General features: G+C 34.6%; 1 protein-coding gene across 4 annotated transcripts in view; it reads right to left on the reverse strand.

Annotated features, from left to right (window-relative positions):
- The window catches only part of LOC150107404 (inositol polyphosphate-4-phosphatase type I A), a 484,038-nt gene that overhangs the window by 17,480 nt on the left and 450,277 nt on the right, over positions 1-16,281 (reverse strand). For all 4 annotated transcript variants that reach the window (XM_090391868.1, XM_090391866.1, XM_090391867.1 and 1 more), the window contains exon 23: positions 3,142-3,296. In XM_090391868.1, the coding sequence (XP_090247994.1) occupies positions 3,142-3,296 (155 nt within the window). The remainder of the gene's footprint in view (positions 1-3,141; positions 3,297-16,281) is intronic.

Consider the following 16,281-nt stretch of genomic DNA (forward strand, 5'->3'; position numbering starts at 1 on the left):
ATGTTGGGATAAATTTCTACAAGATTTTGGTTATATAAAACCTCAAAAAATTTTATCATATATATATGATAAAATATATATATATTTTATATATTTTTATTTATTTTGAGAAAAATTTAATTCTTTAAATAAATCTATTGCATCTACATCAGATGTTGCTGTAATACAGCGCCTACCACAATATGGCTGAACGAGCACCATTATTAAGCGGTGCCATGAGGCAGGCTGCCTCTATGCTACACCCTTTCGGCGATACTGTATACTTTCCTGGCCTGAGTCTTATATTCTTCATGCATCTGATCTCCATCCCTCTCCTTATATCTCTTCCATAACCTCTTTTTCACTTGCAGTTCCTGTTTGATATTGATTCATCCACTTTACACGAAATCATGTCCTCTTCTTCACTTGTGGAATACAGCTTACTATTGCTGCTAACAAATATTCTTTCATAATTTCTCAAGCACTAATGATATTCCGACCTTCCAATTCCGTCCTCCATGGAACTTCCCCAAGTTGATATCTAAGACTATTTTAATCACCTGCCTTATAATTCCATATGTTCCCTTTTCTTTGATACTTCTGCATGTCTATCATCTTCCAATTCAAACTCACATGGTCACTCTCTCCAATTGGGGGGGGGGGGGGATGCCATCTCAGTTATCAGCTCTTCTGATGCTATGATCAAATCCAAAACTCTTCAACCTCTTGTTCCCTCTATTATATGTTGTCTAAGACATTTGTCCCTCAAAAATTTCAGAAATTCCATTCCCTTATTACTACATGCATTTTCCTCTTCCCAACTTATACTGCTGTAGTTAAAATCTCCCATAACAATCATTCTTCTTGCACTTGCCAAGCTCAACTGCCTAAACTTCTGCTCCACACCCTCTGTGTTCCTTGGCTTGTAGCAACACTCAACTAAATATCCTGTCTTGCTCACCTCTACCTCACACCATATGCTTTCAAAACCATTAGTGTCACTGCCTTCCAACGCCTCCACTCTTAGAGGACATAAGTCATCACTGATCATAAGCAGTACTCCACCATCGCATTTTCCCTTCCTATCCTGCTGAAAAATGCTGTACCCTGCTATTTCTATTCCTGTTATTATATCATCTTCTGTAAAACCACATCTCAGAGATCCCAATAATCTTTGGCCAGGTTGATGCCATCAGCGCCACCATTTCATCTCCTTTATTACGAATACTACAGGCATTAGTATAAAGCATAAAAGTGTCACTACTTCCATTCCCTCCAGACTCCACTGGACTTAGTGTTACCTGATGTTGTCCCCCCCTTTCCCCAAGCATCCATTCCCACAAGAGGCCACCCCTGCTACCATCTGTCCTGGGAATTCTAGTTTCCCTTCATCGACACACTGACTCGTTCAGAAAAACAGCAATCTCTCCAGATGCCTATGTCTCTCCTCATTCAAATGCAAGCTGTCTCTTGCATACAATTCCTTTCTATCCTCAAATACCCTCCAAGCATCCACATATTCCAATCCTCACTTCTGTTATCCTGCATTCTTTCTATGTGATTTTTTTTGGGGTCAATCATACAATTCTCTCTGATTTGCTCGTTATTCTCAGTTCATCTTTATCATACCTGGGCAACACACACACACACACACACACAATCTTTCCTCTCTGCATTTTCTTTTGTACAACCTCAAGCATGAATCTGAGATCTCTCACCACCCAATTTACACCGCCTCTCAAGTCATTCGTGATCACAATCATCTCATCCTCCCTTTCACCCCGCTTAACTGCTATAGCCATACTTTCTATCGTTCCTCCAGGCAAACACTCCTTTGGCATCCTATCACGGATCACTGAGTCTCTATAGATCACACCTCTTACCATTCTGCTCCTTGATTGCTCACTGCATCCCTCCTCTAACCCTTTCTCTCTGAATTCCCCTACTTACCTGCTGTCCTGGCATCACTCTATCCCTGGTTCCAGTACTCCCTCGCATTCTTCTCATTCCCCCCTCTCAGACTGTTTCTATTCTCTCCTCTTCTATCATTCCCATAACTTTCTCTCATTCCCTGTCTTCTACTGTTTCTATTCTCTCCTCTTCTGTCATTCTCATAACTCTCTCTCACTCCTACTCTGATTCGCCTTGCATTCGTCTCTTCCATTTGCCTAATCTCATCTTTCATACGTATCATCTTATTCCAGAGACATTCCACCTCCTCTTTCAGCTCATCTCTCTCTCTCTCCGCAAGTTAGCCACTCTTGCTCGCCATTCACCCTCCCAATCAAGAAAATCTCCAAAAACTTCAAAATCATTCAAGCCCTCCACATTCCCCACTCTTATTTTTTTATTCATATTTTGCTTGTTATTCTCACCCTCTATCACACTACTCACCTCTCCCTCTCTCTAGGTTGAGATTCTCCTGCTCCTGACACAGAGAGGTCGGTTATGGTAATATCTAACTCACTAAGTTCCTACCATTGCCTACATTTTGTGCATATATGCATTCCCCCCTTCTCTCACCTGCCAGGACGAATACACACCACAAGCCACAAAATCCTGTATTATGTTAGGTAAAATATAGTCCTTAAATGGTGGAGGACTTGGTGACACACCATTTGTAATTCGAGCTGTGGCAGACGCCATCATTCAAATAGTGCTGAGGAACTACTACAACTAAATGCTCTACTATACTATGTTATAAGCTAATTTACTTACGCAATACTATAAGTACAGTTTCTATAATTTAAATATAGTTTCTACAATAAGTAGAAACTATATTTAACCATACTAAATAACGAAAACTTATCTTCTTCTTTTCTTCCATCGTAGATGCGTCTGACTCTGACTTGCTTTCTCGGTAACACAATACAAAACAAGAACTGACTCCAAAAGCCACACCACTTCTATTACTGAAAAAATGTTCATAATTCCCGACAGAAATCACACTATACACCGTTTAAAAACCCTTTTTTGTTTAGCACAGCTCAAATCCACTGCCATGTTCTTCAGCAACGATTTATGAAAAAAAAAAAATATATATCAAAATTAAATTCTACATTAAGATATCTACAAGCAACATGGAAAAGAAGAAAATGCTAAATCATTCTGTTAAGAACCGTAAGTAAGTTTTCAAAATAATAATACTTTATGCAAATTTACCTTCTCATACATTCAAGTGCTCTGGACACTTCGTTTTCTTCAAGACTGAATTCCTTCTGAAGAATCATTGTTTGTTCAAGTGTAACAGACATAGATGTGCGGTCCTTAGCACTTTTACAACTAGTGAAGCGAATACCTCCTAGCTGACGGCATATCTAATTAAAAAAAAAATAATAATAAACAGTATGATGAACACAGAGACCACAAAATTTAATATATATATTAAATTCAAAACAGTGAAGAATGTAAATTCTGGAATATTCACTGACTGACATTAAAATTTTGATTCATAGCTGAGAACATTTATAAATTAAACTTAGTTTTAAGTTTAATTTCATTCTAAACATGATCAAAAGAAAGAAGAATGAAATGAAATAAATGAAAATTTGAACGACACGTCAAACAATTTAAATAAATTATTTGATATGTGTATTCAGTTTCCTTCTAAATACTGAACCAATATTGTAATACAGTATAATCTTAATACATACAGACATCTTCAAGGCCCCCCCCCTTTCCTAATTGGGTTGTGGGGGCAACAGCTGCAAGAGGACCTTCCAATGGTCATGGTCCTCTGCCACCAAGCTCAGGTGTTCTGGTGGGATTCCCAAACGTGTCCACCCAAGGTTTTGGATATAATCTATTCAGCGAGTCCTTGGCCTTCCACCTTCTGGCTTGGCAAAGAGGGTCTGCTGAGGGAGCCTCTCTTGTGGCATTCTGATCAGGTGCACGTACCAACGTAACTGTGATCTCAAATATCTTAATAATCTTAATAATTAATGAAATTATTTCAAATATAAACAATTGATGTAAGTGGAGAGGATATATATATATATGAAAAAGCTTTAATGACTGATACCGAGAGATAAAAAGATGACATGATATATTTGAAAAGATACTACTAGTACACTAGTTTCGTTGAATTGATCAACATCTTCAGGTATCACAATCAAAGAAGTATATAAAGAATTACAGAGACTTAAAATTATAATAACAGAACAAGTACAAAAACACAGTAGCGTGTTTGAAAATAAAATGCGAGCTTGAGTTCCAAACAAACATGCGCTGTCACGAGTGCACCAGTACTGAACAGAGGCAACGTGTGCATCAGAGAGATTGAAATTCAGGCTGTTGTTGATATGAGAGGAATCTAGAGAAATTTCCCTTGATTCGACAATCTTTCTCTCGAGTTCGTCATAGCACACATGGATGTTAGAAGTTTGAGTCCAGTTCACAATGTGTTTGTGGCCTTCATCTGAGTTAGCTGAAAAGAGAATGTGGCTAGAGAGAGCGCTAGCTCTAGTCCTGTTATAGGAGATGTCTCGACAGTGTTCTTCCAAATGTAGAAGGATGAATTTAGCAGTCTGGCCATAGTATGGCTTTCCACAATCACATAAAATCTTGTACACTCCTGGAAACTGAGTTAGATGTTTCGCTTTAGGTTTGCTAAGTATTGAATGAAGTTTTGGAAGCGTAGTGAAGCAAGTTTTGAAGTTAAACTTCGTGAGAATCTTTGCCAGTTTTAAAAATTGAAAAAATTGAAAAAATTTATTATTTATTATTTTTATAATTTTTATTATTATTATTTATTTTTTATTATTTTTAATTTTATTTATTTATTATTTATTTTTTGTATTTACTATTTATTATTATTTATTTATTATTAATTTATTATTTAAAAAATTTTAAAAAGTTGGAAGATGTTTCTAAAGAGAAACATCTTCCAACTGAGTTTCCAGGAGTGTACAAGATTTTATGTGATTGTGGAAAGCCATACTATGGCAAGACTGCTAAATCCATCCTTCTACATTTGGAAGAACACCGTTGAAACATCTCCTATAACAGGACTCTCCTATAACGTGGCTAGAGAGAGCGCTAGCTCTCTCTAGCCACGTTCTCTTTTCAGCTAACTCAGACAAAGGCCGCCAACACATTGTGAACTGGACTCAAACTTCTAACATCCATGTGTGCTATGATGAACTCGAGAGAAAGATTGTCGAATCTAGGGAAATTTCTCTAGATTCCTCTCATAGCAACAACAGCCTGAGTTTTCAATCTCTCTCTGATGCACACGTTGCCTATGTTCAGTACTGGCACACTCACGACAGCGCGTAGTATACTTTTGTTCGGAACTCAAGCTTGCATTTTGTTTTCAAACACGCTACTGTCTTTTTGTACTTGTTCTGTTATTACAATTTTAAGTCTCTGTAATTCTTTATACACTTCTTTGATTGTGATACCTGAAGATGTTGATCAATTCAACGAAACTAGTGTACTAGTAGTATCTTTTCAAATATATCATGTCATCTTTTTATCTCTTGGTATCAGTCATTAAAGCTTTTTCATAATATTCCAACCGAGTAAAAATGAATTTTGAAAAAAAAAAAAAATATATATATATATATATATTGCACATAACCAATCCATAGTTGTCCAGTCAGGTAACTGTAGAAATAATTCAAATCTGAAATGGACTAACATATTATATCATGATACATTGTAGGGCAAAATTCACAGCCAATAGGATGAAGAAAGAACTTAAACTGACAAACTCTTAAATTTTTGGTAAATGGATGCAGTCATCAATTTATGTAAAGTTCTTAATTGCTGATGTTAATTCCAAAAATGGTTTCACAGACTTGTGCTGGCTTTTATGTGGAAGTGTAGCTTTCTCCATCATCTTTGGATTACTAGACTGATGTGTACTTTAAAAGTAGCACAAAGATTATATTTATTGAGCATTTGGCTATCTTTTCAGATATAGCACTGTGTAAGAGAGACAGATTTTGCAGGGTCTGTAACCATTGGCTAATAAAAGTGTAGAATAGATAATTAAGTTCTGAGAGCTAGGGTCATATGTGTTAGCATTTTAAGGATACTATATTGTTGGACTGGTTATGATTAATTATGTAAGCATCTTCAAGTGTGTAGTGACTTTTTATAAATCGAAAAAATCTTCTTCTTCTTCCTTCACTATTAAGTCTAGCTGCTTGTAGTGTCAATGTATTGTTTTCAAGACCATCTTGCCATCTCAGGATGAAGCTTCCTCTGCTGCTCTTCCCCTTTGGTATCAAGTTTTTTACTTTCTTTGCTCATCTGTTATCCTGCATTCTTTCTATATGATTTTTTTTTTTTTTGGCCTAATCACACAATTCTCTCTGATTTGCAAGTTCTTAATTTTTGTTTAACATTGTTACAAGGCCAATTTTTCATAATGCTTTTTCATCTCAATTTCTGGCAGCCTGCATAATCTAATTTTTGTATTTCCTGTATGTGTTTCTGCTGCATATCCAGATCTTCTACTAATTTTTATTGCTTGTTCTTGTACTTCATTTTCTGTGATGCCATAGTTATTTTAGTCCTATTCCTAAATATTAGTATCTTTTTCAATTATTTTTCCATTGATTTCTAATTTGCATCTTATGGATTAGTTTTAGTTTTTTCAGTTGATATCTTATTATATTTCTTTTCTGCTGCATTACTGAATTAATGTATTTTAGTAACTTTTTAAATCGTTTTCATATTTAGCCAGTAAGAGTATATTATAAGCATATCTGATTATTCTTAATTTTTCATTTTTAATTTGTATTCCATACTGAATTTTCTACTTCTTTTATTATTTCATCCATCATAAGTTAAATAAGGTCACCTTGTTTAATTCCTTTAATTAATTTAGAAATTTCTGAAAATTGTTTTGGTATGTTTCTTATTTTCAATGTGGTTACCAATTATATATTTGGTTTAATCCTTTATCCAAGTATAAGCAAACAAAGTTTGCACCTGAAGTAATTTCAGGACTGGGACAACTCATGGTAAAGGTGGTATAACCTTAGTATCCCATAATGCAAAGCACATATCCTTATGGGTATGTATAATGCTATGCATTATGGGAAGAATCTGTTTGCTTCTGCATTACTTCCACCTTAGTATCACCACCTCTGGGTCTGGCTCCCACTGATGAGACCTCAATAAAGATCGAAACCGGTCTCAGTAGTGATCCTCATGGCATTAATGGACTATAGGTTTACAAATAACACATGGGGTTTAGCATCAGTTTAGTGAATCAGATTGGAGATTGGTTGCCTGATAGATATCAGAGATTTGTGTATGAGAGAGAGCAGTATCAAGAAGAGGAAGATCACAAATGTGGTTCCACAGGGGATCAGTACTGGAATCCTTACTCTTTAATCTTTATATCAATGATATTATCACAGGGTTACAGGGGAATATTCAGTTATTTGCAGATGATGTGAAGCTTGGTAAGGTTATTAGTAATACTACCAATGTAGTAGTCCTTAGGATGATTTGAATAAGCTGGAGAGATGGGCTAATGAATGGAGATATCAATTTAATGCAACTAAATGTAAGGTTTTGAAATTGGGATCCAGTGATGGGAGGCTAAATAACTCTATTGGTGGACTTGTGCTGGAGGAAGTGGACGATGCAAGGGAGCTTAGGGTGATAACAGATAAAATTCAATTTAAGGTACATATTGCAAAGGTGGTGAAAGTAATCCAGAAATTGCTGCAATTGCATGAAGGACTAAGCAGTAGAGATAAATGGTGATATCACTATATAAAGGTTTCACTACATTAAACTGATATCCTCCTTCATTAGCTCATCTTGCCAGCTTATTCAAATCATCTTGATAAGACCACATTTAGATTATTGTGCAAAGAACTGGTCACCAGGATTTGAAGAGGATAGGTTAACCTTGGAGAGGGTACAGAGGTGGATAACCAAAATGATATCAGAACTTTACAATGTTAGTTATGAGGAGAGACCTGAGAGTATGCAAACTGCAGAATTTGGTGGATAGAAGATGGGGGGGGGGGGGCATGACTGAGTCAGTTAAACTGGGAGGGATATTTACAGGATTGATAAGAGAGATTTTTTTGATTAGTAGAACAAGGAGAAGTAGGAAGGACAAGAGGCCATCCCTAGAAGTTGCAAAAGGAAATGGTGAGTAGGAGGGTGATAAGTATTTTTTTTTGGATGGAGGGTGGTTGGAATATGGAATTCAATGCCTGATATTTTGTGGAAAAAACTGGAACTAATCCAGTTCCAGTTTTTTCCACAAAAGAATATAGCTATCTTTCTTATTTGGAGATTTCAATCCAAAACTGGAAAGCAAAAAATATATAAAAAGATTACTGAAAGTAAAACTTTCATGAAGAAACAATATTAATGGAGAAAGTTTGATTAATTTGGCAGCATATACAAATTTAATAATAAGCAGAACAATGTTTATGAGGAAGAATAGACGCAAACAAACATGGAAATCTCCTGATGAATATACATTTAACCAAACAGACAATAAAAGATAGAAATTGCAACCAGAATATTGAGAGTTATAGAGAAGAGTGTGGTAGTGATAATTTTCTAACTGATGATCTTGGTGCTAAAATAAACAGTAAATATTTTTCAGCATGTGAATCAACTGAGATACAATATGTAAGAAAAAAAAAGAAAATATGAGGCTGAATTAAAAATTGAAAAATAAGTAGTTAAAAGAAAATGAAAATGCTGAAAACATCTGGAAAAGCAGAAGTAACTTGCTTAATAAGCCATCCAATATTCATGCTACTCAGAGATACAAGCAAAGAAGCTAATAAAATAATCAGACAACAACAAAAAAATTTTACACAAACAGTGAAGAAATCCAAAAACAATTTATGTCACATAACCAAAAAAAATTCTACTATGCAATTAGAAACCAAAAAACAGGTCCACATGTGAAAACAACAATAATCAATAATAATGATGGACAAACAACTAGCTACAAGAGATGAAATAGCAAACGGTTAGGGGGGGGGGGAGAGAGAGAGAATTAGTGAACTCCTAAAAACTGCAATGAACCTGCTGAGGTATTTGAACAGAATACCTGTCCATAAAAATATTTAAACCTTCAATAGCTGATATAAGAGAATGTTCAGAAATAAAGTATTTATGGAATAGCAACCAAACTCACCAAATATGGTGGTAGTCAATTAAACACATAAACTGGTAAATTTGGTATGGGAAAACCAAGATATAGCCTCAACTCAGAAGAGAATGACACTAATTATGCCAATATATAAAAAAAGGAATAAAACTGAATGTGAAATTATAGGGAGATATTGTTCCATTCTACAAAATTTTATATAATATTATAGTAAAAAGAATCATGATGTATGCTGAAGAAACTATACGTGAATATATTCCAAAGAAATAAGTCTCATTTGACAAGTTTTTTACGCTATGAGAAATATTATAGAAAAAAAATGGGAATATAATCAGCATGTCCATATTTTATTTATAGATAAAATATATAAAACAAAAACATCATTAGAAAAGCATATGGTAGCATTCTTAGAAAATGTCTTTGAAGAGTATTCAATGACCTTGGAATACCCATTAAGGTAATAAACCTGCTGACAGCTGAAGAAGCACTGTATTGGCTAATGGAATGAGATCTGAACCTTTTGCTATTAGGACAGAATTGAAGAATGGAGATCCTTTTCACCCAGCCTATGTTATTTAGCTTTAGAAAAATGCATTAGAAAAAAGAACTGTAAAAGATAACACAAATATAACAGTAATATTAGGATATGCAGATGATATCTACCTAGTTGAAGAAAATTCTGAAGACATTAGAAAAACCCTGAAGATGTCATGTTGTGTGTTGTTGAAGATCACTGTAAGAATCAATCAAGCAAAGATAACTTTTATTTTATGCAACACTGGCAAAACTGTATGCATTTCAGCAAAAATTTATTTATTAGTGATAATTGAGACTGAATGCTTAGTAATTATCACAGCTGTTAATAAGATTTTTAGTGAATTTTGTGTAATACAGATTATGGTTAAAATGGCAATAAACAGTGTGGATTTTTCAAAGATGGTTCATTGTCAGCAGTGTGTAGTATGTATGCATGGAGGAATGTGCAAGATATGTTCATTAAGAGATTGAACAAGAGAAGTGAGTGGATGTGGGTATGCAGAAAGTGTGATATTTTCATGGACTGAAGGGTGTTAAATGAGAAATGAATATCAGATGAAACATGAACGGAAGCAAGGGGTATAAGACTGAGAATTGTATCAGCCAGAAGGGGGAGTAAAAGAATATGAATACAGAGAATGTGAATTTTGAATTATGAAGAGACTGAAAGAGCAAAAGCAGTTGTGATTGCAGGAATGGAAAAGAATTCAAGAGTTGAAGAATGACATGATTAAGATGAAAAATGAAATGAAATGAGGCATATGCAAAATGAGATTACACATTTGGTGGATACAAACAAAAGCATGCTAAAGAATAAAATGAAAGATAGTGGAGAAAAAAGAATGGTTCAAGAGTAGTGCTATATGGATATCCTATTATTAAAGGTGTGGTGGATGAGAGGATGTACCAGGTTTGTTTTACCAGAAAGAATGATGAACAGGGTGATAGATCCTTTGGAAATGAGAAGTGTGCAAAGAAGTCGGTGGTGTGGTAGGAACAAACGATTTGGTTGGGATAGGAAGAATATGAGGATGGACATCAGGAGATTATTGAGGAGGGTGAAAGAAAAGAGTGTGGCAGGAAGAGTAGTTGATGGATGCCCAAGAGGTGTGTGAGGAGAAAGTGGAACAGCTTGTCGATATGTGGAATGCATTTGAAGGGCAAATGAAATCAAATGGACTGTTGCTAGAAGGAAGTGTAGTGAGTGATGCAAACAAGGGATCAAAGGAAGTTAGAAGTGATGCAGACAAGTAGGAGAATGGATCAGATGAGTCTGAATGTTTGGGAATGGAATAACCTGGAATGTATGAGAAGTAGTAGAATCTGGAGAGATACATGGGGGTTATGAAGGTGAGTGGATGGGAGCAGTCACAATTAGGGGTTATGGACTGGTTATAGACTAAGGAAATGAATTCCTAACTCGTTTACAAATGCTAGGAGTGTCAGCAATAAGGGAGACAAAATTGTTGCATTGATTGACTTTATTCAGCCAAAAATAGTTGGAATAAGTGAAACATGGTTAGATGAATATGATATCATGACCACAATAAAAATGGAAGGTATGATATTTTTCATGAGGAGACAAACGACAAAAAAGGGAGGAGGGGTGCTGTTGATGATAGCAAGTGAATTATGTCTGCCTAAAATTGAGATTTGAAGGGAAAAAACAGTGGCATTGGTGTTGAAGCAGTGTGATGCTAGATAGAGATCAACAGCAGAATGAGATATTTAGTTGAGTGTTGCTATAAGCAGGGGAACGTGGAAGGTGAAATGTCTAGGCAAATTGGCCTGGTAAGTAAGCAAGAGAAGAGTGATCATTATGGGTGATTTTAAGTATGATAATACTGATTGGAATGAAGAGTTACAAGGAGAATGAATTTCTTGAGTTTGTAAAGGACAACTATCTTCTTAGGCAACATGTAACAGAGAGCACAAGAGGGTTGAGAGTCTTACATCTAATCATAGCATCAGAGAATGTGATTGTAAATAGAATGTATGCTTTCTCCAGTGACCATGAGGTTATCACCTGGGTTGTAACAATCATATGAGAACTTCAGGAAGTAAGGGATATGTATAGAACTACAAGGCTGGTGATTATAAAAAATCTTTTGAGACAACTGGGAGCTGTGCATGAAAAGAGGAGTTGAATGGAAAAGTGACAGATGCTGCTTGGGCACTGATGAAGAGATATTTTAACAGAAGCAATGTCCAACTCTATTCCAAAGGTGAAAAGGTTAAATAAGACAGGAGTAAAATGGATGAATTCATTGAAGGAATTAAGCATGAAATCTTAGGCTAATTTCTGAGTGCTGCTGCAGATTCCAAAAACAGTCTTTCTTTTTTAAATTTACTGTGATGGAGCATGGTGGTTTTCTTCCAGAGGATTGTGCGAGTGGTATCCAATACATGGTCTGCAGGGCCAGATTGACCATAGTCATGATTGAAGATGTAAGTTTTGTGTTTATCTGAATGGATGGTTGCTGATCTACAGTCGTCCTTAATGTCATTGAATCGGAAAATTGATATTATTCTTTGAGATCACTCTAACTACATCCTACTAGACTATGATCCCACCACTGGTTAAATAATAAGGATAAAGGATTAAATAAGAATATAATTTCTTGGAAAGCATAATTTACTTTGTGACTAAGGAGAAAAAAAATTTCCAAGGTGACGGCAATGTTGGGAGGATAACATCCAAAAAGATTTAATTCAATTCAGAATAGAAATCTTGCAATGAATTAGTGGAGTTCAAGACAGAAATGAGTAGAAGTTAGTACCTGCAGCAAAGAACTTTAGAGGTTCAGTAAGATAAGAGAAGAAATAAAAAAAAAAAAAAATAAAAATAAAATTTAAACTCAGATCTACAAACAACAATAGTCTTTTTTCCAGTTTATTCTGTGGTCAAACTATGGAATGTGGTGTAGCTTCTGAATTATTCTATTGTAGGAATTAGATAAATTTTCTATGCTTATTTACCCTTACAGATGCCGTGCAGCATAATTATAAGGAAAAACAATAACAACTATTACTGACTCAACTATAAAAAATCAAAAGAAAAAAGTGCTAGAGCTTATATTAAATTATATTTTTAATAGATTTTGCCATGCCTGAAATTCAAACATTTGGGTTGAGATGTTTTTAAATGCAAAAGAGTACTCACGAATACTCAAACTCAGTAAGGATGACATTTTTAAACGGCTTGAGATAATTCAAGCTTAGCAGCGAAAAGGTTAAATGCACTAATTATGTGTTTAATATCTAGGCCATAAGGCTATATAACAAATGCATTATCTTTGTAGTGTAGCTATAATAAAGGTTTGAGTGTGGTCATGTTGAAGGCTTTGTTCTCTAAGGGCATCATAGAAAAAATGGTTGTGTGGCATGAGGGAATGGAAGAGTGAGCGGATTCACTGCACTTCCATCTAATTGTTTTAATTTTTTTTTTCCTTTTTATGTAAAATAACCATCATGAACAGTGAATTTGAATTATTCAAATATGTTGGAGAGGGGGGAGTAGATAAGTGACATTTAATAAGATCAAGAGGCTTTTTTTAAGGACCATTAACTAAATAGAGATATAACACGAAAGATAATTATGAACTCTGAATTTTTGAGGATGACATTTTTATAAAGAGGAGGAAAGAGATTTTGTTAAATATTTCATATTTCACAAGTTTATCAGTAGAAATGTACAGATTATCAACTTTTGTGTGAATGAGAATTGAATTTGTGATTCTATTTTCTTGGATCCAATGTATCTTGGAGAAATATAGCAAGGTTTCAGCTTGTTAGTGATTTCTTTGGGCCAAGAAACTTTTTTTTTTTTTTGTGTCATTTCCAAACTTTTATCCTTTTGTGTGTTTGTGGGATCATGATCTGTCTCTGGTAAATAATATAAGCATTAAGAGATAATGTTTTTTTTTTGTTGTTATATTCTGTTCTATTTGGTTCAGTATGGCAGAACGATCATTACTATTGTCTGCTTTGATTATTATAATCTTGACGATGTTGTGTGACGACTTTTTAAGACCTGCATATGTTTATTTTATGGAATATTGCTTCAAATGAGTGTTAGCAACTGGTTAGTAAGATTATAATCACCAGATTACAGTAAACTACTATGACCCATAAATTTATAAATTAAATGTTAAACTATATCCAACAGTTGGCAATATATGCAGTCCTGATTAGAAACTTCCACTTACATACCAATAGTTGCCAAGAGCACTCTTCCCATTCATTGGCAATACTCCTCCTTTATATTAAAAAAAAAAAATCATTACAACATCGCAATTACAGCACTGATATTAGATCTCTGTTTACTAATTTAGTATTAAAAAGATCTTCCCCCTCCTTGACATTTCTGAATTATTCAGATTTAAAAGGAAAAATATACAAACAACAGATGGGACTGCAATGCTCTATCGATATTCTTAAAAACAACTGAGGTTGCAATTAAGGAAAAGGCTGTTCAAATGAATACAGGCAGATAAAACAAAAGAAGAGAATGAGAAATTTTGGTGAGTTTACAGTTGGAATGTAAGAAGATGTTGGGCAAACACTATTCATGTTTAACAGGATTAATGGAAAACTGAGGAATGAAAGATGAATGAGTGGCATCCCTCATTGCTTTAATGCAGTGTTTTCCAAAGTGAGGTACGCATACTCTTGCCTCAGTGGTATGCAATATGTCTTTAGGGGGATATCAGGAATTTTTTTTTTTAATTTGATTACTTTCATCTATTTGTCATTATACTGACACAGATAAGTGCTATAATTAATTTTTTCAATAATTAAAAAAAAAAAAAAATCTAAACCAACTCTGTTGGGTATCTACCTGGATACTGAAGGAATGAGGATAGGCTGACAATTTGGGATTTAGCTGACCAAATTGTATTCTTATTGGCTTAAACCATAACTCAAAATGATGGAATTTCATGCTGGCTGAGTCATCACCTGGTTAAATAAGGCCCCTATTGTTTTCATCAGGCAACCAGGGCAAACAGTGAAAAGCCAGCTACAGTAACAAACCCCAACTCAACATCAGCAGAGATCAAGATTGGCACCATAAACAAAAGAAGCATCAACAGAAAAGAAATAGAACTAGCAGAAGAACTGGATAAGTATTAGATCAACATAAGTGTTATCAAAGCAAAGAAGACAAAAACAGGTAAGATCTTTCAAAGCAATGAATACAAGATGCTATATTCAGGAATAACAATCAGGGAAAAGAAACAGTAGCTATAATATTAAACACTATATATGAGGATAATCTTCTTGAATGGCAGGCAATATCAAGTAGAGTGATATAAGCTAATATCAAAATGGGGAACTGGATAATGAGACTTATTTGTGCTTATGGTCAATCAGAAGGTTCTACTAAGAAGTGGAGGAATTTTTCAAGGTATTAGAGAAGGCAGCTGACACAATGAAAAAGGAAAAGTTGGTCCTTTGGAGATCTAAACAGTAGAGTAGGAAATTATTACCAGACATATAAGAATGTTTAGGAAAAATTCAGAGAAAAGGACAAAGCTAATAATAATGGCAAGTACCTGCTAGATTTTTGCTCAGGACATGGACTAGTTATTAACACCATGTTCCAACATAAAAATGTGCAAAAATTCACATGTAGAGAAGATGCAAGGAATAAGAAAAGTCTCATTGACTATGTTATTGTCAACAGAAATGTTTTCCCACTGGTTCAGGACACAAGATGAAACAAAGGATTTGAAATAGGAAGTGAGTGCCATTTAGTGTTGAGCAGGTAAAATTGAACTTCATATTAAAAAGAAGGATGTGTAAGAAAGTTTTGTAATGAATCAAAGTTGAACAGCTATCAGATATGAACTGTAGAATCAAATACACAAGCATTATTCAAGAAACACTGAAAGAGTTTGGAAACCCTGGAGATACAGTGGTAAACCCTAAAGAAAACTTATGGTGATTTTAATTTTCTAGTGGTTGACTTTTCACCATGGTTCTCTGATGAGAATAATGAAGGCCTTGTTTAAGTTTATATCATTTCATCATTATATATCTTCAGCCAATATAGACAATTCGTGTGAAAATTTCTAAATTGCCAGCATATTTTTATTTTGAACATCCAACTGGATATTTATTAACAGGATGTAACATGGAAGGGTGAAAACTGGACAATAATCCCTATTAGTTTTATTTCTTAGATACTATGTGAAGTTCTCTCAGTCAATTTAACTTTGACCTCACCAACCCAAATAAATATTATTATTAATATTTTATAAGCTTTTCTATGGAATCCAATGACTCATCATTAGAAGCTCACACTAATGATTACTAAATCATGCTTCTCATATTGTCCCTTAAAATTGTTCACTATATTATACACACTATAAACAAATTGTTGTTCAATATATTTCATCCAATATAAAATGTAGATATGAGCCATATACCATGTGCTTACTAGCTCATCTCTCAGTCACAAATGAATTGACAGGAAGAATGCACTATTAGAGTTCAAAGGAAAAAACTAATGGAAGTGTGCTCTATATGCTTTCCTTTAAACCAGCTCAGAAGCTGTCCATCTACCAAGGACAAATTAACTCCTTTCTCCTTACTAGGTGTCTATCAAGTGTCCTGTTCATGTCATTTTTGTTACTTTGGACAGCCTGGCTACTCTT

Source organism: Typopeltis vanoorti, chromosome 4 (assembly GCF_054136105.1).
Source record: "Typopeltis vanoorti isolate ZY-2024b chromosome 4, IOZ_Tvanoo_1.0, whole genome shotgun sequence".
In the NCBI taxonomy this organism is placed as follows: domain Eukaryota; kingdom Metazoa; phylum Arthropoda; class Arachnida; order Uropygi; family Thelyphonidae; genus Typopeltis; species Typopeltis vanoorti.